The sequence below is a fragment of the Cibotium barometz genome, chromosome 54, assembly GCF_041138505.1.
Source record: "Cibotium barometz isolate CiBa-2024 chromosome 54, ASM4113850v1, whole genome shotgun sequence".
NCBI classification, from domain to species: Eukaryota; Viridiplantae; Streptophyta; class Polypodiopsida; order Cyatheales; family Cibotiaceae; genus Cibotium; species Cibotium barometz.
Genome location: NC_141099.1, coordinates 36,381,784 through 36,405,850, shown reverse-complemented (window position 1 = coordinate 36,405,850; position 24,067 = coordinate 36,381,784). Strand labels below are relative to the sequence as shown.

The window sequence follows — 24,067 nt, the reverse complement described above, 5'->3', positions numbered from 1 at the left end:
TTCGCCTGCGAGCTCCGCCTCTCCCCCCCCGCTGCTTCTCGCCGTCGCGCCCCCCTCTCCCCCCCGCCAGTCCCCCGCTTTCTCCTCCGTCCTATTGCTGGAAGGTACGGCAAGTACTCCTTAGGCAGTCCTGGAAAGCAAATGGTGCCGAGGCCGCTGTTGGGGCATCTCCCCTGTCCTAGAGTCCGCCTATTGCTGGAAGGTCCGGCAGGTACTCCAGTCCGAGAAGGCAAACGGTGAGTAGAAAACTAGAGGGTCTGACTCAGATAAGAATCCATGGTGCCAATGAACCAAGAAAAACTGCACCTCCTGAACTGGTGTTGAGATCCGCTCTAGAACGCTCGCGGTGAGGGAGGCAGATTCAGACTCCATCTTGAGGTATCCTTTACCCATGAATTGAAATCGGTAATCCAGCCCTGGTTGCCAACCAGGGCTGTCTATGATAAGTTGCGGATCTGTTCGGTGCCAGGCGGTGTCAACAAGTTTGCGGACGGGTGTGGTGGCCTCTGCTGCAACGGCAATGGAAGAGGCTAAAATCTGAAGGCCCTCGATCGAGAAAGTACATCTGCATTGGGATGATGGAGTGGCTGCTGCTGCAGAGTCCTCCATGAGGGCTGGGCCAGGGGTGAGACCACAAGAAGGAGAAGTGAAGCTTGAGAGCTGCGGGGCAGGAGGGGCTATCGGGTGAACACGAGGCAATGGGAACGGGATGGTAAGGAGGAGAGTTTTGGGTGGGGAGCACGGAGGATAGCAACGATGGGGGCTGTAGTAAAGGAGGAGAACGAGACGGTGAAGAGTAGGTGAGGGAGGGTTGACAACAAGTGAAGGCAGAGCAGCAAGGCACACCGGGCAGGAACGGGGAATGAGGCCTTCTGAACTTCAAAGGCAAACTGCTGTGCCTTCTGGGAAATGTGGGTGCGAAGACCAGGTGTAAACCCGTCCACATCCAAATGATATGGGACTGATGTGCAGTTCAATTTATTAGCCAACTGGGGAGAGATGGCGTCTTCAGAACTACCCATATCGAAAAGGACTAGAAACTGTCGACCCTGGGCAGAGCCGTAAGCTCGGATAAGGCTCTTCTGAGCAGCATCGCTCTCACCATCCTGCTTAGCATCAAATACCACGGATGGCATAGGATGCATGGAAGGTAAAAGTTGAACTGCATTTGAGGTAGTAGGCGGGGTTGGAGGAGCTGGGGAGGCTGTGGCAACTGTGGCAGAAGGGGCTTTGGCAGCTTGTGCCGCTTGCCATTTGTGGCAATCCTTCTTACCATGCCCTATAATGTGACAGAAAAAACATCTATTTTTTGACTGGTACTTCCTTTGCTCCTATGGAGGAAGATAACCTCCAGTAATGCCTGCTTTAGCCTTTTCATCAGGGGTTTTCTTAGGTTCTTTATCCTTCTTACCCCCTGAACTGGAGCTATTACTGCTGTCCTTCTTAGCATCTTTAGAAGATGCGTTACCTTTCCCTTGTTGGGGTAAAGGCGTTATGCCCACCCTTATAGTGTGTACAAGCCCATAAGTTATAGTACATAGTACACTTAGTACTTTTAATGTACTAAGTGCACTATGTGTACTAGTGCAATATACATGTGTGATAGGGGAGTCACACACTCATGCCTCATGAGTTGACTTATCCCCACAACTCTCTCTCTCTCTCCCTTGCTTCTCTGTGTATGTCTCCCACACATGAACTCTTAACCTAACCCTAATTCTCCCATCAACTGGTATCAGAGCTTTGGTCCCTCCCTCTTCTCCTGATGGCTCCTGCATGAGACAGCCCTGTCACGCTGGTCGCCTGCTGAATCCCTCTTGGAGCTGCCTGTATCCTCTCTGTAGCTCTGTCGACCTGATTCAGCTGCAACCTGCGTAAATTGCAGAGAGAGACAGAGCTACGTGTAGCATTACACAAGGCGCATACCCACAAGGCGCATACCTGGTATAGGCCAGATTGGCGCTAAGCGAAGACATCAGCAGCCAGGCGAAGCGTGAGCGAGCGCTGGGCGTAGATGCGCTAGGCGAAAGCAACACAGGCGAAGGCGGAGGTCGAGTGTGAGCAGTCGAGCGGATACACAATCGAGCTGCAAGCGCTACCAGGCGTTGGCGAACAGCGTGGAGCGAAAGCGTTGAGCGAAGGTGTTAATCACTGGCGAGCTGCAAGCGCTACCAGGCGTTGGCGAACGACGTGGAGTTCTAGCGCTAGGCGAATACGTCAGGCGAACGTGAAGCGAAGGCTATCACGTCATCTGTAGTTCAGCACTACTAGGCAAAGCAAAGTTGGCGCTCAGCAGCGAGTAAACCAGGCGAAGCGGGTGGCCCTTCAGCGTGAGCAGCGAGCGAATACACAGGCGACCCATCAACTGTTCGCCTCTTCGAGTTCCTTCAGTCACGTCTGCAAGCGCTCTTGGCTCCACAAAACGATGGTAGTCCCCGGGAAGGGCAAACGCAGGCCTTGAAGAGGTGAAGAGGCTGATACATTCATTACTCAATTCCAAAGCATCCTTCTCCCATCAACTGGTATCAGAGCCATTCGTCACAATCAGGATAAATTTGCAGGAAATTGGTCAAATCAGGATCAATTTGCAAGAAATTGGATGTCGAAATTTGGGGCTTTTGATGTAATTGTGCAATTAAGCACTCATACATGCTGTATGATGTGAAAAATCGCACATTTGGGCAAAATTGCAGCAAATTGCAGTGCAAATCAAGGGGCTTTTGTGCCGATTTGGTTGATTTGCATGCAGGCAATCGCGTTTGATGCTGTGGATAATGTGTTGATGCCTTACAAGCACTCAATGTGCCTGTAAATCAAGGGGCTTTCATGTATTGGATGTATATGTGGCCAGGGGGAAGCATCGTGAACACTCTGGATGCCTTCATGTGCGTCAATGTACCATGTATGATCAGAAATTGATCTCAAATCAAGGGGCTTTTCAAGTTTGTATGCTTGTTGAGCTTGGCAAAGCAGCAGGCAAGACATTTATGCCTTGAATCCTCAAAAATCAGCTTGCAGTCAAGGGGCTTTTGCCCAATTTCTGTTCGGGACTGTTGTATGCAGTGTACGAGACTGTAAAAGTCTGATTTTCACTCATTTGGACAGCTAGGAGAGCATTTATTGCTATTGTACCTGCTGGTACAGATTTGGCACAGCTTTGTGCATGTTTTGGCATGGCTGTACATTGTTTTGAGTGACCAAAAGGTTCAATTTCAGCTGCTGTACTTGCCGGTACAGGTTTGGTACATCATTTGTGAGCAATTGGTACTGTTGTACAGTACTTTGGAAGGGCAAAAGAGCACATTTAAGGTGCTGTCCAAAATCTGCAGCAACCAGATTTTGGTGTTTTCATCACAAAAAGTGGGAGAAAAGTTGCATTCTTGCTTCCGCAGTGGGAGATAAAGCTTGGGAGAAAAACTGTGAGCACTTTGTGTGCTTTTTGGTGCAGTGTTTGCACATTTTGCAGGGAGTCAGGCATTGACAGGTTGCATATTGCTATGGCAACCACAGGTGAGAGCTCTTCATTGCTTCACATCAAGAAGCTTGAAGGCTCGCATAATTATGATATTTGGCAAACCCAGTGCTACAATGTGTTGCTCCAGAAAAAGCAGCACAAGCCTATCAAAGAAAGGGGTGTAATGCCCGCTTCTCTTACTGCTGAAGAGTGGGAAGATATGGATGAGCTGGCAAGATCTACTATCATGTTGTCTGTGTCAGACTCATTACTTTTCAGCATTCGTGAAGAGAAGACAGCTTGGGGAATGTGGCAGAGATTGCAGGACTTGTATGCCCAACAAAGTGCCTCAAGCAAAGTGTATTGGTTGAAGAAACTCATAGGTCTTCAGATGAAGGAAGGGGCGTCTATGACAGCCCATCTAAATGAGTTTAATGGTATTGTCAGCCAGGTCATTAATCAAAAGTTGGCAATGGACGATGAGTTCAAAGCCACTTTTCTGTTATGCACTTTGCCAGAGAGTTGGGACACATTCAGGACAGCCACTAGCAATTCGCATGCTATGCTGTCATATGCAGATGTTGAGGGTGCTCTTCTTCAAGAAGAGATGAGCAGGAAAAACAACTCTGTTGGAAAGTCCAATGCAATGAATGCACGTGGGAGATCCCAACAAAGGGGTAAAAGCCAAGAACGGGGAAGGAGCAAGTCTCGCTCCAAAAAGGATTTGGAATGCCATTATTGTGGCAAAAAGGGACACATTAAAAAGCAATGCTACAAATGGAAAAATGATCAAAAAGAAAAGGGAAAAGGCAAAGACAAAGAGAAGGATGAAGCCAAAGATGTAAAGCCAAAGGGCAAAAGTGGAGTCAAGATTGAAGAAATCAATGTGTCACATGCAGGTGGCAGTGAGGATGAGGTCCTATTTACTTCTTCACTTGATGCCCATTCACTTCTTACAGGTGGTCATGGTATGCACTCATGGATCATTGATTCAGGTGCCTCCTTTCATGTCACAGGTTGCAGAGACTTGTTTGTCAGGTATACTGCTGGCAATGAAGGAGTGGTTTATTTGGGTGATAACCATGCATGCAAGATTTTTGGCAGAGGTGATGTGAGGCTTGTATTTTCAGATGGCTCACAGCTTATGCTCCATGATGTCAGGCATGTACCTGAGATCAAGAAGAATCTGCTTTCTACTGGACAGCTTGATGATGCTGATTATGTTACCACATTTGGTAGTGGAAAGTGGAAAATTAGTAAGGGCTCACTGGTTGTTGCCAGAGGCTCTAAGGTGGACACTCTTTACTTTATGCATGTAGGTGTTTGTCACCATGCTAATGTAAATGCAACCGAGCTGCCGGAAATCTCTATGTGGCATAGCCGGTTGGGACACATGAGTGTCAAAGGAATGGAGCAATTGTCTCGTTTGGGTTACTTGCCTTCTCTAAAGTTTTCAAGTTTTCAGTTTTGTGAGCATTGTATATATGGTAGGCAACTACAGTGCCCCCACAAGAAAGCTCTTGGACAGAAAGATGCTTAGTTAGAGCTTGTGCATACAGATGTATGTGAGATGCCTCAGCTTTCTTTGGGAGGGGCAAAATACTTTGTGTCTTTTATAGATGATGCCACACGCAAGGTGTGGGTTTATCCTCTTCGTTTGAAGAGTGATACATTCTCAGTGTTTCAGAAGTTTGTTGCTCTTGTTGAGAACCAAACTGGCAAAACACTGAAGGCTTTGCGTTCCGACAATGGTGGAGAGTATATGTCCAAACAGTTTCAGGACTTTTGTGATGCTAAAGGCATCAAGAGGGAGCTCTCTACTCCTTATGATCCTCCACAAAACGGGACAGCAGAGAGGATGAACAGGACCATTCAGGAGAAGGTCCGTTCTATGTTGTCACATGCTGCATTACCTCATGGTTTTTGGGCTGAAGCTGTTATGACAGCCGTTCACCTTATAAACAGGTCACCTAACACGAGGCTTGGTGGGAAAGTGCCAGAAGAAGTATGGACAGGGAAGCCTCCGTCATACAAGCACTTGAGAGTGTTTGGTTGCGTTGCGTACGTGCACATACGCAGGGAAATGCGCACCAAACTTGATCCTAAGTCTCACAAATGCATATTCCTAGGATATGGTGACAGAGGTGAAATGGGGTATAGACTTTGGGATCCCATGAATAGGAAGATCATACGCAGCAATGATGTCATTTTTGATGAAACATGCATGTATAAGGAGCCTGCAAGGCAACAGGAGCCTAGCAGAGTCATCTTTGATGATGATGGACATCATGGACAACAACAAAGGGCTGTAAATCAGCCATTACAGCAGGAAAACCAGTCCTTAAATGGTGCTGAAAATGGTCCAAATGGACAGCCAGATATGGCAGAAGATATCCCTATGGATATACCACAGTTGGAGGATATACCGGGCATGATATTTCAGCCTTATGGCATGGAACAGGAGCCACCAATAGGTGATATGCAGGCTAGACAGCAACCTGCAAATGATGGTCATTGGGTACGGAGGTCCACTAGACCCTCCAGAGCCCCTGACAGGTTTGTTCCAGGGGTTGACTACTTGATGCTCACTGACTGTGGGGAGCCCTCATGTTATAAGGAGGCTTTACAGAGGGCAGACAAAGCTCTATGGGAGCGTGCCATGAAGTCAGAGATGGATTCTCTGCATAAAAATGGAACATGGAAGTTGGTGCCTTTGCCTGCAGGCAAGAAGGTTTTGCCATGCAAGTGGGTATACAGGCTCAAAGTTGCACCAGATGCAAAGCCAAGATACAAAGCCAGGTTAGTGGCTAAGGGCTTCAAGCAGGAATATGGTGTGGACTTTGAGGAGATCTTCTCTCCAGTGGTCAAAATGACCACACTTAGAGCTGTGTTGGCTTTGGTTGCGCATGATGATCTGGACTTGATTCAGATGGATGTGAAGACTGCTTTTCTTCACGGTGATCTCCATGAGGAGATATATATGCAGCAGCCAGAGGGTTATGCAGTAAGTGGAAAGGAGAAGCTTGTATGCAAGCTGAAAAAGAGTCTTTATGGGCTCAAACAGGCACCAAGGGAATGGTATCATAAATTTGATACATTCATGAAATCACAAAAATTCAAGAGAAGTGACATAGATCACTGCTTGTACACCAAGAAAGCTTTGGATGGCAGTCTATTGATTCTCATTTTGTATGTTGATGATATGTTGATTGCCGGGAAATCTCGTAAGGAGATGGATGCATTGAAGCAGAGGCTGCATCAAACCTTTGATATGAAGGATTTGGGTGATGCAAATCACATTTTGGGTATGCGGATACTTCGGGACAGAAATCAGCATGTGTTGTATTTGTCTCAGAAGGAATACATTGGCAAAGTCTTGCAGAGGTTCAATATGGACGGGGGGAAGAAAGCTAGTACTCCTTTGCCTCCATATGTGAAACTCAGTGCTATGGACAGCCCACAGTCAGATAGAGACAGGGCTGATATGGCCAAGATTCCGTATGCTTCAGCTTGTGGCAGTCTCATGTATGCCATGGTTGCTACTAGGCCGGACATTGCATTTGCAGTGGGAGTGGTTTCTAGATACATGGCCAACCCTGGCAAGAAGCATTGGGAAGCAGTGAAAGGTGTCATGAGATACCTGAAGGGCACACAGGATTTGTGCATTTGCTTTGGCAAACAGGATGCATTAGTGCATGGTTACACGGATTCGGATTATGCCGGTCATCCAGATAACCGGAAGTCTACTACCGGTTATGTATTTACATTCACAGGAGGTGCTGTGTCATGGATATCCAGGATGCAGAAGTGCACTGCCTTATCTACTACAGAGGCCGAGTATATTGCAGCCACAGAGGCTTGCAAGGAGGCATTATGGCTATCTCGGTTAGTGGTTGATTTGGGCTATACAAGGGATATTCCATTGTTGCATTGTGACAGTCAGAGTGCCATCCAGTTGGCAAAGAACCCTGTCTTTCATGCAAAGACGAAGCATGTGGATGTGAAGTATCACTTCATCAGAGAGGTGATAGAGAACAAGCAAATTCAGCTTGTTAAGATTCATACGGATGACAACCCGGCTGATCTATTGACGAAGAGTTTGCCTCCGGAGCGGTTTGCTCATTGCAAACACTTGATGGGCATTGGATGAGGCCAGTTTCAGCCTTGATATGGCCTTGTATATTATCATGTACATGCTGATTTTTTCTTTTCCTTCATTTAAGGGCACTTTGCCTTTAAGTGGGAGGTTGTTGGGGTAAAGGCGTTATGCCCACCCTTATAGTGTGTACAAGCCCATAAGTTATAGTACATAGTACACTTAGTACTTTTAATGTACTAAGTGCACTATGTGTACTAGTGCAATATACATGTGTGATAGGGGAGTCACACACTCATGCCTCATGAGTTGACTTATCCCCACAACTCTCTCTCTCTCTCCCTTGCTTCTCTGTGTATGTCTCCCACACATGAACTCTTAACCTAACCCTAATTCTCCCATCATCCCTGTCTGTGCAGCTGATTGCTGCTGTTGGGGTTTGGTACTGAACTGAGATGTTTGCTTGGGCTTGCCCCCGTTGAGCTTCATTTCTTCATTCTGAGCGAAAGTCAGAGCCCGGTCATATGTACTTGGTTCAAAGTTACGAACTGTGAACCGAATATTGGAGTCCAATCCACGAATGAATTGCTCCATCTTGGCCTGCTCAGATAACCCTAACTGCTGTGCTAAAGTAATCACCTTACCGGAAAACTGAAGCACTGGGGATCCGTTCTGCCTGAGTCCATAGAACTCGTCTTTCAGACCGGTCATGTACTGGGGCGGGAGAAATCTGGTCTTCAGGTCATGGACAAAGATGTCCCAGTCAAAGGCTGTGACACCTGTGGCCTGGTCAGTATGAATACTAGACCAATGCTGCCACCAAGTAACTGCCTCACCAGTGAGATGGGGAGCCGCTAAGTGGACTTTGTCTTGTGGGTATGTGATCTTAGCTAATGGAAAATGAGCATTAAACTGATGAATAAATTGATTAACTGAAGAATGATCACACTGACCATCATACTTGCTGAAATTCGGTTGACTGCGAATGATGGTGGTTGATGCTGCTGCGGGATGCTGGCTAGTGACACCTATGACTGGGAGAGACTGAGGAGAACTGCTGATACCTCCAGTGTATGGCCTCCTTTTCCCGTTGGTGTTCGAGTAACATCCGTTCTCGATCAAGCTCACGTTGGTGTTCCCGAGCAACGAGTTCAGCCTGACGCCGGTCTTCGTCGATCCTGTGTTGAGCTTCCTCATAGTCCCATCTTTCTGCTTTTTCTCTTTTCCTTCGGGCCTCGTCCTCTCTCCTTTGTTGTTCCATCTGAAAGAAGAGGGAGATGTAGTCGGGTGCTGCTGGAGGTGTAGAAGGACGTGCTGCTGCTGCCTCCAAGAGTTGGAGACGCTCCATGAGTAGCCGGTTCTGAGCTCTAAGAAGAGCTATGGTGTCTGTTGTAGGCGGAAGAACGAGGTCTCCTTCGGGGGAGACCCTTCAGTGGGTAATTCGGGACCCAATCTGGTGTACAGTTCTCATATCTCTCTCTCTCATCTCTTTAAAGTTTGAAGTAATGAAATGGATTGCTAAACTCACGAAACTCAGGATACAGAAGACGGTGTGAGCATTTGTGTGACAGGATCTTCCAATACAAAGGCTTCCGCTGCATATCACATTGGTATCAGATTCAGATAGTCCACACACACCGTATCCTAGCGTGGGGGCATCCTTGGATGGTTAGATTGCGTTCCGGCAGGACCACCGACTTCAGCATCATGTCTACAGGAGAGAGTACTCATCGGCCGGAAGACCCTATCCCGATAACGAGATAGTATTTGCTTTATTACTTTAGAGAGAATGAGTTTGGACTGTAGATAAGCCAAACGCAAGATCTCGGAGGATCGGAGAGTGGCTGATCTGTACACTGCTGTAGAAACACCTCAATGACTTGATCTCGAGCCTATGCACTCTTCCCAAGGGCATGAGGAAGGGCTACACACCTGAGGCTCAAAGAAGAAGAAGGTGGACTGTTCTACACACTGTTAGAATGCTGAAAACACATATGAATGCTGTGTTACCTTCACCAGATGACTGCTGAATGTGTGGATGATGCACAGAAGGCTGGACACTGATGCAAACAGCAGATTCAGGGCTGGAAACTGCTGTAGACTGATCCTTCAGGGCTGGAATCTGCTGTGGACAGAAACGCTGAATTGTAGAGAGGGCTGAGGACTGAAACGCATGAGAAACAGGGGCTTGCAGGCTGCTGCTGTACGGCTGGATCAGAAACGCATACTGCTGTACTGCTGGACAAAAACGCAGGCTGCAAACTGCTGATTTCTGGCGTGGAACTGAGCTGAAGGGTATGCTGAATCTGGGCCTGAACTGAGGCTGAATCAGGGCTGAATGCAGGCGCCTAGGGCTGGGCTGAAGCTATGGTTCTCAAGGGGCTGGAGAAGAAAGCTTATGGGCTCTAGGGCTGGATTAGTCTTGGGCTGAAAGCAAGAAGCATGAGAGCTCTTAGCACAATGAAGACTGAATGAGAAAAGAGGCTCTAGGCAAGCCTATTTATACTAACTGGAGGTTGGTCATTTAATAAAGTTAATATTTATAAATGCCCAATAATGCAAATAATGCTAAATAAATACTAATAAATATGGGAAAAATACCAGATAAATCCCAGTAAATTCCCTAAGGCTTTGGGGATGTTCTAAATGATGCACAGGCATATGTATGCATATTATGCAAGATGCAGAGTGCTTTCTGATGCAAACCCTAAGGCTTCTACTGACTCTACATGCATGAATGATTCTCTCCAAGTGGGTTAAGGGACTTGACTGACTGACTGACCCACTAAGGTTGAGGAATGACCTACGTAGCTCGTGCCTGACTTATCCTGGACTGAGGATGTACAATGGGGTCACGACGTACGACAATTATCATCCTATTGGGTTCTAAAACTGTACAACTGCTGCACTTCTGATGATGAGCCATCTTGTCACCATGCACTGAGTGCAGAGTGCATGTGACATGGGGAGGTAGGCACGGGAGAAGGCTGGGCGGAAATGCGTAGGCAGAGACGGTTGGCGGGCGGAAGGAGGTGCGAGGGAGGGGCATGGAAGGGCGCGGTGGCAAACAGGGCGGCCAGGGGGGCTCTAGCACATGCATGGCTCTCTCTCTCATGAGGTACCGGAGGCTTGCCCTGGAGTCCTCGAGATAGCTAGCACTCAAGAGCCACCTTGGAGTATGGTACGCCTTAGTTTCCACGTGGTTCTATGTGTATGGGCTCCGCATGGACTGCCTCCCATCCCTTCAGTACAGTTTGGACTCCCCTTGTCTCCAGCTCTCTCATGAGGACACCAACTGGGCTATCTGGTTAAGTCTTTTTAGCCTCTACTCCCACTGCACATGGATCACACCTTTGGAGCTCCCAACGAAGATGCAATTCTATCACTTCCTCACACTCATTGAGGATGGATTCATTCAGCAGTCGGGCTACCTGAGTGTTCACATGTCCCATGGCAAACAGATTGCAATTGGTAAGATACGGGTTTCGTCCCATCGCTTAGAGCAGAGACAGGTAGAGCTGAGCGCGTCTTGAGAGCCGGGGAGCTCATGTAAAGACCCGAGGAGGAGAGGATCTGCCGATTATGCTACACAGAGGTTGAGATAGAGGAGCATTACATATGTCACTCCCCAATATACTATGAGATCCGCGGGAGGTTTGACTATCTGTTTCGTAAGGGATTTGGTTCACTCTCTACCTCTTGGACTAGCGCTGCCTTGGGCTCTTCTTGCTTGAGCTCCATAGACACAGAGAGCTTCTTCCAGACCCCTCCCTCGCTAGCAAACCATCACCATTTCTTCCGGACCCAGGAGGTGGAGGACCCATGTACAGTGGATCCCATGGAGCCACTTCGGGCTGCTTGGGACCCACCTTGCTGGAGAGGAGTTACCTTGGATTGGGCCTCTACATTCCAGCATGCTTGTTGCCCCCCCCCCCCCCCCCCCCCCCCCCCCCCCCCCCCCCGAGACGTCGGCCACGCTTCCCTCTTCAGCTCTAGATCCACGACATGCTCCATTGCCATGGAGATACCTTTCCACATGGCCTAGCTGAGGGAGGCCTCTCGACCATACTCATTAGTCCCATGCTTGATATATTGGACATTGGTATACCATCTATTGGGGGCTGATGCTCCTCTCATGTTCCATGTTCCTGGTATTCCATAATGAGATTCCATGGATAGTTTTGTATCACCCAGTGAGATAGCTTTGTTTTGTTTCTATTTTATTTCCGTTCCATGATGAGATATGCCATGGACATTATTGTATCACTTTGGTCTCATAGGCCCATTGGGTCTTTTTTTTTTTCGGGAAAAAGATCCTTCAATTAGTTAAAGAGAAAACAGCCACAAAGGGCTGAGTACAACCACAAAGGGCTAAATACAAACTCGCCTCATATAAGGGCGGGAAACAAGTGATCATAAGGGGGAGAGATGCTTCTCCTCTTGCTGGCCGCTCTATGAGGAGAATGCTTTCTCGTACAGGGGGAAGGGAAAGGGAGGGGAGGGGACAACCACACAGGTGGTTTGTAGTGCCAAATGGGGTCACCGCCTCTATTTGTGAGGAAAGGGCCAGGTCTCCAAAGTCTCAAGAAGGCTTTCCGCTGCTTCCTCCGCATGTGGTCAGAACCTCCCTGTAGCTTTCCCCACTGACCACAGAGGGTGAGAATGATGTCGAGCCATATGCTCCTGATGGTCTCAGTCGGCGGAGTGTGGGTACCCTTGATGGCCTCGGTACATCTAGCATGCCAGATGTGCCAGGCTGCTATGCTACTGCAAATCTTCCAGCGTTGACATGAGCCTAGACGCCAAACACCTGCAGGTGGGGCTGTGACTTGTACGACTGCAATACGATGGTGGGAGACCTGAAGGGCATGGCCTCCCCCATCCTACTCATAAGTCCTGACCACTCTTGCCTCGGTGGCCCAAACGACAGTACCCCAAGTGATAATCTGGGTTGATGCCCTGTCCATAGCAAAGATGCGGAGAATCCGTTGCCAAATTTGTTGAGCCTTCGGGCAATCCCAAAGGCAATGTCGCTGAGACTCCTAGTGGTGGCCGCACTTCGGGCAAGCTGCTGGCCGCCCTCCGATTGCCAGCCAAGCACCCACTGCCAGACTCCTGTGTGCTGTCAACAGAGTGATCTTCCTCGGCCAAAAGCTGTCCCAGAGGCTCTTCCAAAAATCTGAAAGGAAGCTCTGTGATAGGCCCTGAGACTGCTAGTGTGCTGCAGTTGCAAGTGTGCCATCTATCTCGGATATCTGGATCCTGCAGCGGCCGAGCCTCGTTGTATATGCAAAGAAAGGGGCATCCAGAGTCTCACCCGATTTGTGGGATCTCCAGGGTCCCACTACAACTACGTGAGAGGTCGGCACTCCCAAATCCATAACTGCCAAAATCTCTCCTTGGCCACCTTGGTCGGTGCTGGATCTATGTGCCATGCACGTGCCCGAAAACCGATCACCCTCACCCTCTGCAAGGTGCAGCTTCTGAAATCCTCCAAGGGGTGCTCCGATCTCTCTAATCTGCCATGTAATCCAATAGAAAAAGTGAGCAGACAACTGTCCTCATCTGGTCCATAGACCGCCACGAGAGTATTGTGTCTGGTGAACACGCCTAGTCATATCGGGGGGGTCGGGTCTGGAATAGGAGTTAGCCACTCTAGAGGAATAGCTGAGGCAATGTCGATGCTGAGCCTGTCTCTACCCCAGATCCCTGTCAGGCCTCTCTCTTGCTCCTCTTGAGGTAACTGCGTGTGTGCAACCCAATCTCCAAGAGACCTCGTTGGTCCCATGCTCAAGGCGCCCCAGGATATGTGCGGTCCGGCCCTTAGCATGTGGCCATTGGGTAAACGGATCAGGGGGTTCCAGATCAAAGGTTGCCGAAGCTGCTCCTCTGAGGCCAGTGGAACAATCTGTCTGAGGGCTGGCCTGAGATGATCCCAAGCACGAAGTAGATTGGCTGCGAATCTGTCCGCAAAGGCAGGACTAAAACCACGGGCTCACATCTCTGTGAAGATCCATCTAGTACTCTGCGGCCACCGGCCTCCAAGGCTCGGAGTGCGGGCTGAAATCTGGGCCAAGAGAAAATCCTTCCAAGGCACACCACCGGGTATGAGTCCTCTAACAATCAACTTGCCCAACAGGGCATGACTCTGTATAGCTGGATCAATGAGACCTAGCCCCCCTCTGCTACGTGGCTGAATGATCACTCTCCATGCCACCTTGGCCCTGGCGAGCCTCCCATCACTTCCGGCCCACAAGAAGTTCCGGATCAAACGCTGTACCTGGCCAATTCAAGGCCGAGAAAAGGCCGAGCACGAGGTGATGTACCACATGGTGGCAAGCAGTATCTGGTTTGCCACCATCACTCTGCCTGTTAGGGATACCCTCGTCGAGCTCGAGTATAGAAGCTTCTTCTTCCGAATACTCAGAAGAAGCGGAGCGAGCTGCTGCTTGGGAGAGATATCAATGCAAACCTGGCAGCCGAGGTATCGGACTAGAGTGCCCCTTGAGATCCACTGGTCGCCAAGTCGTGGTGGGTGCTGAGCCTACCCAAAAACCACACGACTTGTGCCAGTTGATCTGTGTTTCTGATGCACGACAGAAAATCTCTATCGCCTCCAAGAATCTTTGGAGATTCCCAACATCTCTAGCAAGGTAGGTTGCTGTGTCGTCTGCAAACTCTGAGTCTAGCAGCTTCTCGTGTGTGCGGAGGGGAAGGCGCAATACCTGAAGTCCGGTCTCCTGGGTGGAGAGAAAACTACTCATGGCCTCGGTGACAAATAGAAAGAGGTACGGTGCCAGAGGACATCCCTTTCGAACCGAGCGGGAAAGGGGGAATTTGTCGCCTCGGGCTCCTTGAGTGAGAACATGGCTGTGAGATGCTGAATCAAGTCTTGAGACTCCGTGAATCCACTGCATGTGGAATCCCATCCGGCTCATAGTGCCCTGTATAAAGCACCAATCCACTCTATCATAAGCTTTCTCGAAGTCAAGGAGTAGCACAATAAGGTCTTGCTGTCGCATCCTAGCCGAAGCTGTCGCCTCCCAATAGGTAAAGATGTTGTCCAGAATACATCGATCCTGAACAAAACCAGTCTGAGTGTCATGGATCAAGTCTGGGAGGGAAGGCTAAAGTGCATGCTGATGGCCTTTGCCAAAATCTTGTAGGCCGTCCCTAGAAGGGTGATGGGTCTCCACTGCTGGATCTCCAATCTATCACCACCCTCCTTGGGAATCAAATGTATCAAGCTCTCTGTGAGCCTCTCTGGCATGGCACATGTGAGCATAATCTCATTGAAGGCAGCGCGAAGGCCAGCTTCCATGAGGTCCCAATGGCGAAGAAAAAAAGAAGCAGGGAGCCCATCCGTCCCCAGGTATTTGCCCTTGGGTAATGCCTTCACCGCCTCCGCCAGCTCCTCTGCAGTGACAGGGGTCAATAAGAAAGACTGAAGGGAGGGGGGAACCACCTCTCTCGTGTGTCTCGAGACTCTCTCGTGCGTATCGATCACCTGGGGGAATAATGGGGCACCGGTGAGAAGAGACCGGAAGGAATCCGTGGCGATGGCTCTCACCTGCGGGGGATGGAAAACGATAACTCCATCCTGGCCATGTAGCCTGTGAATACCGTCTATCCTCCTGTGAGGGCTGGCTATCTCAAAGAAGTCTCCAGTAAGTCTGTCATCACTGGCTTGAGTCTAGAATGAGGCCTTGGCATGGTATCTATACTCCACCCTCCTCTCCTCAATGGACCGAATCTCCGTGCGGGCAACAACGATCTTACTCTCAATCCACGGGCTGTCCGGGGAACTCTCTTGAAGACGCTGTAAAGAGGCTAGGCCCCTCCTCAGACTCCTCTTCTGCTCCTGAAATCCCTCCAATCTCCTCTGGGCTGCCTGCTGTAAGAAAATATTGACCTCCCCAAGGCCCTCATCCAAAGTGCACGTTGCAGATCTTGAGGAAAAGTCCAGACCCGCCCATATCTGCTCAATTTGGCTACAAATCTCAGGGTCCTGAATGAGGCTATCTGGAATCCTCGAGCTCGCATGTCTGTCATGCCTCCATGGGTCCTCTAGGGACACAATAACTGGGGCATGATCTGAAAATGTAGTGCCGGCCAAAATACCAACCATGCCTCCACGGCTGCAAGCCACTCGTCAACATAAAACCTTTCCAGCCGAGAGAGGTTGGGGCCAGTGCTCCGCCTATTCGATCGAGAAAGCTAAGACTCCTAGGACTGCGCCCAAACTCTAGAAGATGCCAAGGGTCCTGTCCGCTAAGAATGAGTATCATCTCCTCCAATGCAGAGTACTCCACCCTTGAGGCAGTGGCCGTGCCACCTCCAAGTTTGTCCTCTGTTGCCTCTATCATGTTGAAGTCACCACACATGCACCAAAAATCAGCCTGGGGAAGGGCTTGTCGGACAGTGCTCCAAAAGATAGCTCTACCTGCAGCCGCATTTGGGGCATAAATGTTGAGGAAGCCAACACTATCCTCTCCAATTGGAATGGTAACCCACTGAGCACGTCCTGGAACTATGACTCCTGATCCTGTCACAGACGGCAAAAGTAGCTCACTGATAGAGAGACACTCCTCCTTGCGTCCGTGAAGGGCCGAAGGATGGAGACCAAAAAGTATGACTCCTCCCTGGTAGAATCTTTTTGCAGCGGCGGGTACGCCCCTCAGTAAGATGGTGCTCCTGAAGGAAAAGAATGTCGATATATCCCCCCACCATAGCTCGATGCAGCTCTTCTCTAAGGACGCCTCGTCTCTGAAAGCACTGAGGCCCCCCCTAAGCCCTGAATGTTCCATGAGACAATCTTCGTATCAATCTCGAAGTGAGGCGGAACTACCGAAACTGCCCTCCACTCGAAGAGTCTTGGGCGCGGGCTGAGACGGGGAATAGTCACAATTTGTCTTGGTGTCGAGTCGTGCCAAGTGGGTGTGGATCCTGCCCTCCATGTACTGCCACTCTACCCGAGTATGAGAGTATGCATGCTTCGTGCTCCATCGATCACAATGGGGGTGTCTGTAAGAAGCGAGGAGAGGTACTGCGAGAGAGGTCTGCATGAACACAAAAAGCAACATCTCTAGGGTGGAGGTTACCATCTCCCCTCCCTGGTCGCTGTGTGCTGATCCTGGCCAAAGGCCATAGATGAGTAAGAACGTCGGTGATTCGGAGATCCTGTAGATGATGCGATAACTCAACTGCCTAATCCTGTATGGTAGCAGCGATCGACTCTGGATCCCACTCTGTCTCGGGGGTTGCGCTCAAGGGGAAAGAGAAGATCATCGCGCCATTCTCTGGCATAGAGGGTCTTGAGTGGTGAAAGACCACACATACCCGAATAGGGGATGTGGTCTCCTCGAACTTGTCTGTCCTTTCCGTCAAAAGACACCGGAAGAAACTATAATCCACAGGCTGCCCCAAGATCTTGGGGGGCTCGTTGGAGACCCTGGTGGGAGAGCCCTCACTGGTGAGGCCATAGTGATCATCTCCACCGGCTCTGAGAAATGATGAGTCACGCGGCGAACAGTACTCGCTCGCTGTCTCCTCTCCGGGTCAAGGGTTGTAGGGGGTCGACGGGATTGCTCTGGAGAGGCAGAAAAGGGGGGGGGGGATTGTAGGCATGGAGAAAGAGGAAGGGGCAAATGGAGCGATTGCGGGAAGAGTTGGAGGTGAGGGTGGGGGAGGGGGGAGGCGGCGGGGGAGGAGGCAAGGGGGAGTGGGAAGGCGGAGAAGCTGGAGAGGGATGTTGCTGAGAGGTATCCATCGGGATGTTGCTGATGAGGTATCCATCGGGATGTTGCTGAGAGGGATGTTGCTGAGAGGTATCCATCGGAGAGGAAGGCGTTGCTAGGGAAGGTTCGAAGCGAGGGTGGGGTCAACCTGCCCCACTGGGCACTGAAGGCTAGAGGAGAAGTCGCGACGAGGAATCGGCTGCCACCTGGGGGGGGGTGGGGACCCTCTCTGTGACTGGAGGGGGCCCGCCGTCTGCGGCGGGCAGCAGGTGCTGTGATAAGTGCTCGAAACGTTTCTCTGACTTAACTGAATCCTCCTGCATGTTGCCAGCCTGGCGCGCACGGCGGGTACGCTCAGCCCTCGTGCTCGGTTGGCGACCGGGGCGGGGGACAACCGTGTGCCACTCTCTTGCTGATGGGTCATCCATGGTTGGAACCTGGTGCTCCGCGGCTTGGGAACTTGCTTCTCCCTCGGCCCCCTGATGAGGATCTGAGTGGGAAGTAGGAGGGGGAACCACTAGGGGCGGTCGCCTAGTCTGACGTCGAGGGCAAACTCTGGCCAGATGACTCATCTGTCTGCAAATAAGCATTGGCCTGGAAGGCCGGAATACTCTCTCGCTACATATTGGGATCGCCTCGAAGACTAGGAATAGATATCATGTGAGGCACAGAATCCGGTGAGGCAATACAAATGTGGAGAGATGGAATCCCCGCTGCTCGGGCGAGGGCTGAGGCAACGGAGGAGGGGGATTCCAACACTCTCCCGATGGCACCATCAAACATTGGGAGAAGAGGAAGGTATTCCTTCTTGAGGCCTGGAAAGCAGATTGTCACGGGGAAGCCTGAAACTCAAGCTAATGGGTCAGATGCCGGGTTGAAGCTGTGCTGCCAGCACCTAGGAGGCTAGCCTGAAGAAGATCTCCGAGTTGGCCACGCGCGGGGCGGCTACCGACAATCTTGCATACCATGGTGGAGGCTTCCAGGGATGCGACAGTCATAGCGAGAAGCTGCAAGTTCGCTTTAGAAAACGAAAGGCAAGTAACGACGGCCTTGGTCGGGGGAGACGGAGTGGGTGCCATGGAGTTGTCCTGGGGGCGGAGACCAAAAGAGGCCGAAACTTGCCGAGACGATGAAGAAATACCCACAACTTGAGGGCGCTGCCGGATGAACAAGGACAGGCTAGAGATGGCGGAGAAGAGAGGAAAAAAAGTAGGCCCATTAGGTCTTTAGTAGACGCTCTCTCTCTCCGATTTGTCTCATAGGCCGAGTTCGGTCTTTTGGAAGACGTTAATAAAATCTTTCTTTCTTTCTCTCTCTCTCTCTCTCTCTCTCTCTCTCTCTCTCTCTTCCGATTGATTCACTCATCCCACTTATATAGTGATCCCCCATAGAAGCATAAAGTAATCTCTTATGGCATGATTAACTTATAAGTGTTTATAACCTTAGGCCACTATAATGAGCTTGCTTTCCTAATCTTTTGGGCCCTCTTACCCAAGATTAGTCCAACTAACCCTATGGTTAGCATGATATACCTAACATACTTCCCCACTTCAGAAATTTCCACTCTTGGAAATAGGTATTGGCCAAATTAGCAATTGATTCCATTTCAACAATTTATTGGGATGATTCAAGAAAAACATTATCCCCCAATTCCCTTGAATCCAAATCCATTCTCATGGAAAATTGGATGAACTTGAATTCACATAGACAATTTCAGTTACAAGTAATCATAGTCCCTAGAGGATACATGTACGTAATATATGTAACATGGATATACACGCACACACTTTCCTATATGGAAGATGTAAAACATACTTTCCTATATGAAAGATGAATGGCAAAATTGACCCAAAGGTCCCTTAGAGAGGAAACGTTCTCGTCAACGACTACATCAATTGGTAAAATCATGCTGATGAAAGTATTGTGATCTACTGGTCTTGGGTAGATCTAGAATTACTGCCACGTTAACGATTTAATCTCTCTAATTACTCTTAATCATTGAAAGGACACTAGTGAAGGGTCACACCTTGTCACATAGGTCATCGCCAAAGGACACGTCTATTTAAAGAGACATCTATATGATCAAAGGACATAACTTTAAGTCAAGGGTCACACCCTTTCATTAGGGATGTGCGTCTTAATTTGTACCTCTTCAAGCCCTATTTAACAAGGCCTTGTGTCTCAATACAATAACGCACAACTTTCCACTCTAAGCATCTTACTTTCAGTGTTATATCTTTAATCATGCCTTATAAATCACTATTAGGCTGAGAAGTCCTCACATTGGTATCCGAGCATACAAACTCCAACCTTTAGGATGCCCACAGCCAATCCCTAACCCTAAAAATAAAAAAGTCCTAACCTAAAAAATTAGCCAACCTTAACCCTAAAATTAGCCTTGGCAAGGTTTGTATGGAAGTGCAGGAGAGAATGCCCCATTCAATTTTGGTCCCTTTGCCCATTTTTGCCTGATTTGTGATTTTCCCCAAATATGCAGTAAGCTTTCTTAACCAAAAAATAAAATAAAATGGAAAGCTCAGTCTTACCTAGGCAGCATGGGACAAACTCATTTATAGGACACCTTCTCCTCTTCGTTCCTTGGTGTGTGCGTGTGCGTGTGCGTATGCAGCCTCCTTCTACTGGCGGAATCGACACTTTCTATTGGTGCCACCCCTTTAATGAGATACAACACGACCTCTTCGTTTTTTTAAACGTAATATTTTTAAAAACACTAAGGCTTTAAAGCCTTAGCCTTATACATTAAGGCTTTTTGAAAATCCTTCCCACGGGCTACGTAAGCAACCCGCCCCCACCCTAGACAGGCCGCCCAACACTTTTTTGAAAATCCTTCCCACGGGCTACGTAAGCAACCCGCCCCCACCCTAGACAGGCCGCCCAACACTTGCAAGGCAATATCAAACAAACAAAAAAACAAACGAAGCGACCAGCCCATGGCCATTATTAGGGTATCAATAAAAAAAATTGCGCACATGCAATAACAAATGGCTAGGCCTTTGCGCATCAATTCGTGGCTCATCTAGGAGCGATTCAGCACAGCCCCCCCTCCTTTTATGCAAATGGTCTCTCAATGGTGATTGCTTACTGCCTGCACATGTAATGGCTTAATGCAGAGGTTGGAGTTCTTCTTCATTTTAAGCCGTTGCTTTGTGCCTCGTGCCTGCGGTACCTACAATAGCTAGGATCCTTCAAACACAAACAATGCAGGTGTGATCAGCCCATACACTTTGCTGTTTTCATCATTACAATAAATCAAAACCCACACCTATATCTACAGCAACCAAACAATGTGGTATTTCCATGTTCACGAACGCGGTTTCACCAAAATGTCAGGAGTAACTATGTTATCCCGATGATCCTCTATTTTTCGTATTATACTGACATGAAAATAGGATGTACTCGAGAGCTCTTTGGCAATCCAAGTTTGTATGCTACGTTACCAATCTTCTTAAGGATTTTAAATGGACCGCAATATCTAGGAGAAAGCTTTTGACACTTTCCCATCTTGAGAGTCTCCGACTTTGCAGGGACTTTCCTCTATCACGCAGGTATGAAACCTTCGCCTACTCCTTGACCACAAAGGTTTGCATGTTTATCTTCACATACATTTATAGCTAGTACGCGTGTGTAGAACATGGAGTTTTGGTAGATACGAACAATGATGGAGAGCTTTAAAGAGATGAAGGAAAGGCATCAGCGAGAGGAGGAGATTCGCAAGGAGGGGTCTCAGAAGAGAGATCTAGTAGTTGGTGGAGAGTATAGTCCCAATGAAACAGGTACGAGAGGCCAAGGAAGAGGACCGTTTGGGATTCATTGTAATATTGTCAAGGCGCACAATGAGCCGCCAAGTATGGACAAAGTTATTGGTTATCGTGTGAACACACTTAGTTGGACATTATTATAAGGTTAGTACAGTTGGTCACAAACATTAGACACTATAAATAGGAGTCTAGGCCTTAGCTATATTCATTCGTTGATAGTCAATCATTGAGTCATCCAGAGCTTAAGCGTAGTGCTACCATTGAGTATCCCTATTTAACATTGAATATTCTTCATGCTAGAAATACATGGTAGATAAGGTCATCTCTCTGTCTCTCTCTCTCTCTAGTGTGTATTGAGCATGCAGAGTGCATGGGTTTAAGTCTTTGATTAGGTGCTAATTGCAATCAATCAATTCATAAACACGGTTCCACAACAAGCACACATGTTACACAATCACTCAAAGAAAATAATCATTACAATTTACTGGTGATACATAAATATATCAATGTGCCAATTCCGAATCTAAAACACATGCAGCCAGACTATCAAGTCCTTTTGTGTGTAAAATCTACCCCACCCCAAGTTAACTATCCTCATAGGATCAAGATATCCTAGGTCGAAAAAATAGGTACACCGGGAAATTTACATGCAAGAGATTATACTTTACCATATCACTAATATGCTTTAGATTTCGTGTCAGAGGTGAAATAGCTAATACCCCCCGTCATGACCCAATGTTGATGCAACCCACCTTCTTCATAGATAACATGATCTAACTTTCTATGTGAGCTTCACATCAAACTCGCTCTCGAACATTCTAGGTTTTGATGGCATAGAAAGCATAAGAATATTATCTTGTTGATTCCTATATAGGAACAATAAATTCCAACCTCGGTCCTTCCATGTGGGAAAGGGAGATCTATTCTATAACCTTATCAACTCATTCTAAAGACAACATAGTGCAATATATCAATGAGAATGTGTAGAATCTTCTTCATGATCCATCTTCAACATAGATAAGGTCATGGGAAAAAAGATGAACTAAGGTTACAATAAAAAAACCGTGAGCAAGATTAATGGCTAAGATTAAGGAAAGAAATAACTACGAATATCGAGAAGTAGTCTTTGTCACGTTCATAGCTTTACCTTGGGTCATTGGATCTTTCCGAGGACAAAACTTCCGAAGGTGACTGTTCTGATTACAATTGAAGCACTTGCTCTAACAAACGTTTTTCAATTTATTTTGGCGGCGGCTTCAGTGGATTGGTCTCCAGGTCCTCCCTAGGAGAAAACTTATGTTTATCCTTGGGTCCCGACTCGATAGTGGTGCTCTTCAAAACGCTCAGATTGGATCGGCCATTGTGCCATCAAAAAAATTTGCAAATCGAATGGCTTCCTCCAAGGTCTTGCTATGATTCCCTGCCCAACTTCCAGTTTAAAATCTAGATCCAAGACTTGCACAAAAAACCCACACAAAGTGTAAGGATCCAAAGCATGAGCAGGTAGTTCTCTGAATTTCTGCACGTAAGTGTCATAAGTCATGTTCTTCATCTCTAAATCTGTGAACTTGGCAATGCTGTCAAACTCATCTTCCGGGTGCACAAACTCAGTCCTGAATTTGCTGTCAGAATCAGCCCAAGTAGTTGGTTTCTGCTTCAAATTCCTCCACCAAGTCATGGCCTTTCTTTGAGGAATTCTTGAGCCATCTGGATCTTCCGGTTAGCTAGAAAAGGGTGAAATTCAAAGCAGCTATTTCAATGGTCCAGCAAAGAGTGCACATGATACTCCCGAGTCTTCTCCTTATCACCCCCAAACATATCAAGGGTAAACAAAGGTGCTATCGAACTAGGGTTCACCGGAGGAGTGTAAGGTGGTCCTTCAAAAGCTGCATCTCCTCACCAATCTTGCCCATTTGGGTATCCAATTGAGCCTTTTTCCACATACTCCACTACCCCATCATCCTCTTGGACTTCTTGTGCTGGTCATCATTATTGTCGTTCTCAGCAAACGAGAGAGTGGTCATTGAAGAAGGAAGAAGAGGAAAGAGAGTATTCCCGCACCGAAAGCAGAAAAATTAAGAACGGTGGTCGCAAGTCGAGTGTAAGGGATGCCCAAGGAGTAGTATCAAAGGCTTTGCGGAAATCCACAGAGCATAGTACGTTGGCTGCTTCGCGCTAGATGTATGAGTTTAGATCCCATGCATATCTGGTGATCTGGTAGCCCTCACTTGAGGGCTTTGGTGTGTCTCCCTGTAGAAGTTAACATCCTGACCTGTGTACGTCTTTGCTAGTCCTCTTGGGTCTGACCAGAATGTGGCAATACAGTTCCATACTACCATACCTAGTGGTTCCGTCATCTCAGTAGACCCCGCATCTTTATTTGGGACAGTGCTCCATGACGATGACTCTTCTCTTCCTGTAGATGGTTCTCAGCTTTCCTAGCCTCTTTCACCTTCACCATGCCAGACTGCAAGGGAGAGGTGGAGGGACATGATCAGTCTAGGACTGCTGTACAAATTTATGTGATTCAATAAAACATATGTTTTTTTTTTCCAAAAACTAAAATGCTAAGAGGCGTTTTTGCAATGGATTGTTAAATGCGGGTTGTGCTGATCAAAATGCCCCCTCAGAGCGAAAGATAGATGAATTCGATCGCGATAGCGCAATCCTTGCTTTCAGAATCAATGCAATTGGTCCAGCAATTGTTGCCAAGGTATAGCTGCTATTAACTTCTTTTGGATATATATTTGGAATGTTTCTCTTCATTAATTTCTTTTGAAATTTACTTTGATATATATAGCTTGCATGCATTTCTTGCAGCATATGATGCCACTTCTTAAATTGGGGAAAGGTGAAGGGACTGGAAGAGGAGGAGCAGTGCTTGCACATCTAAGTGCAAAAGTTGGTTCCATTTATGATAACAAGCTAGGTGGCTGGTATTCCTACAGGGCGTCAAAGGCTGGCCTTAATCAATGTATTTTAGTAAACTCGTGTGTTCTTT

General features: G+C 48.1%; 1 protein-coding gene across 1 annotated transcript in view; it reads left to right on the top strand.

The window, feature by feature from the left end:
• LOC147608099 (uncharacterized) overlaps positions 1-24,067 on the top strand; it is a 112,881-nt gene that overhangs the window by 44,871 nt on the left and 43,943 nt on the right. Inside the window, exons 4-5 of the mRNA XM_086789640.1 lie at positions 23,697-23,779; positions 23,887-24,040. Coding sequence (XP_086645766.1) covers positions 23,697-23,779; positions 23,887-24,040 — 237 coding nt within the window. The remainder of the gene's footprint in view (positions 1-23,696; positions 23,780-23,886; positions 24,041-24,067) is intronic.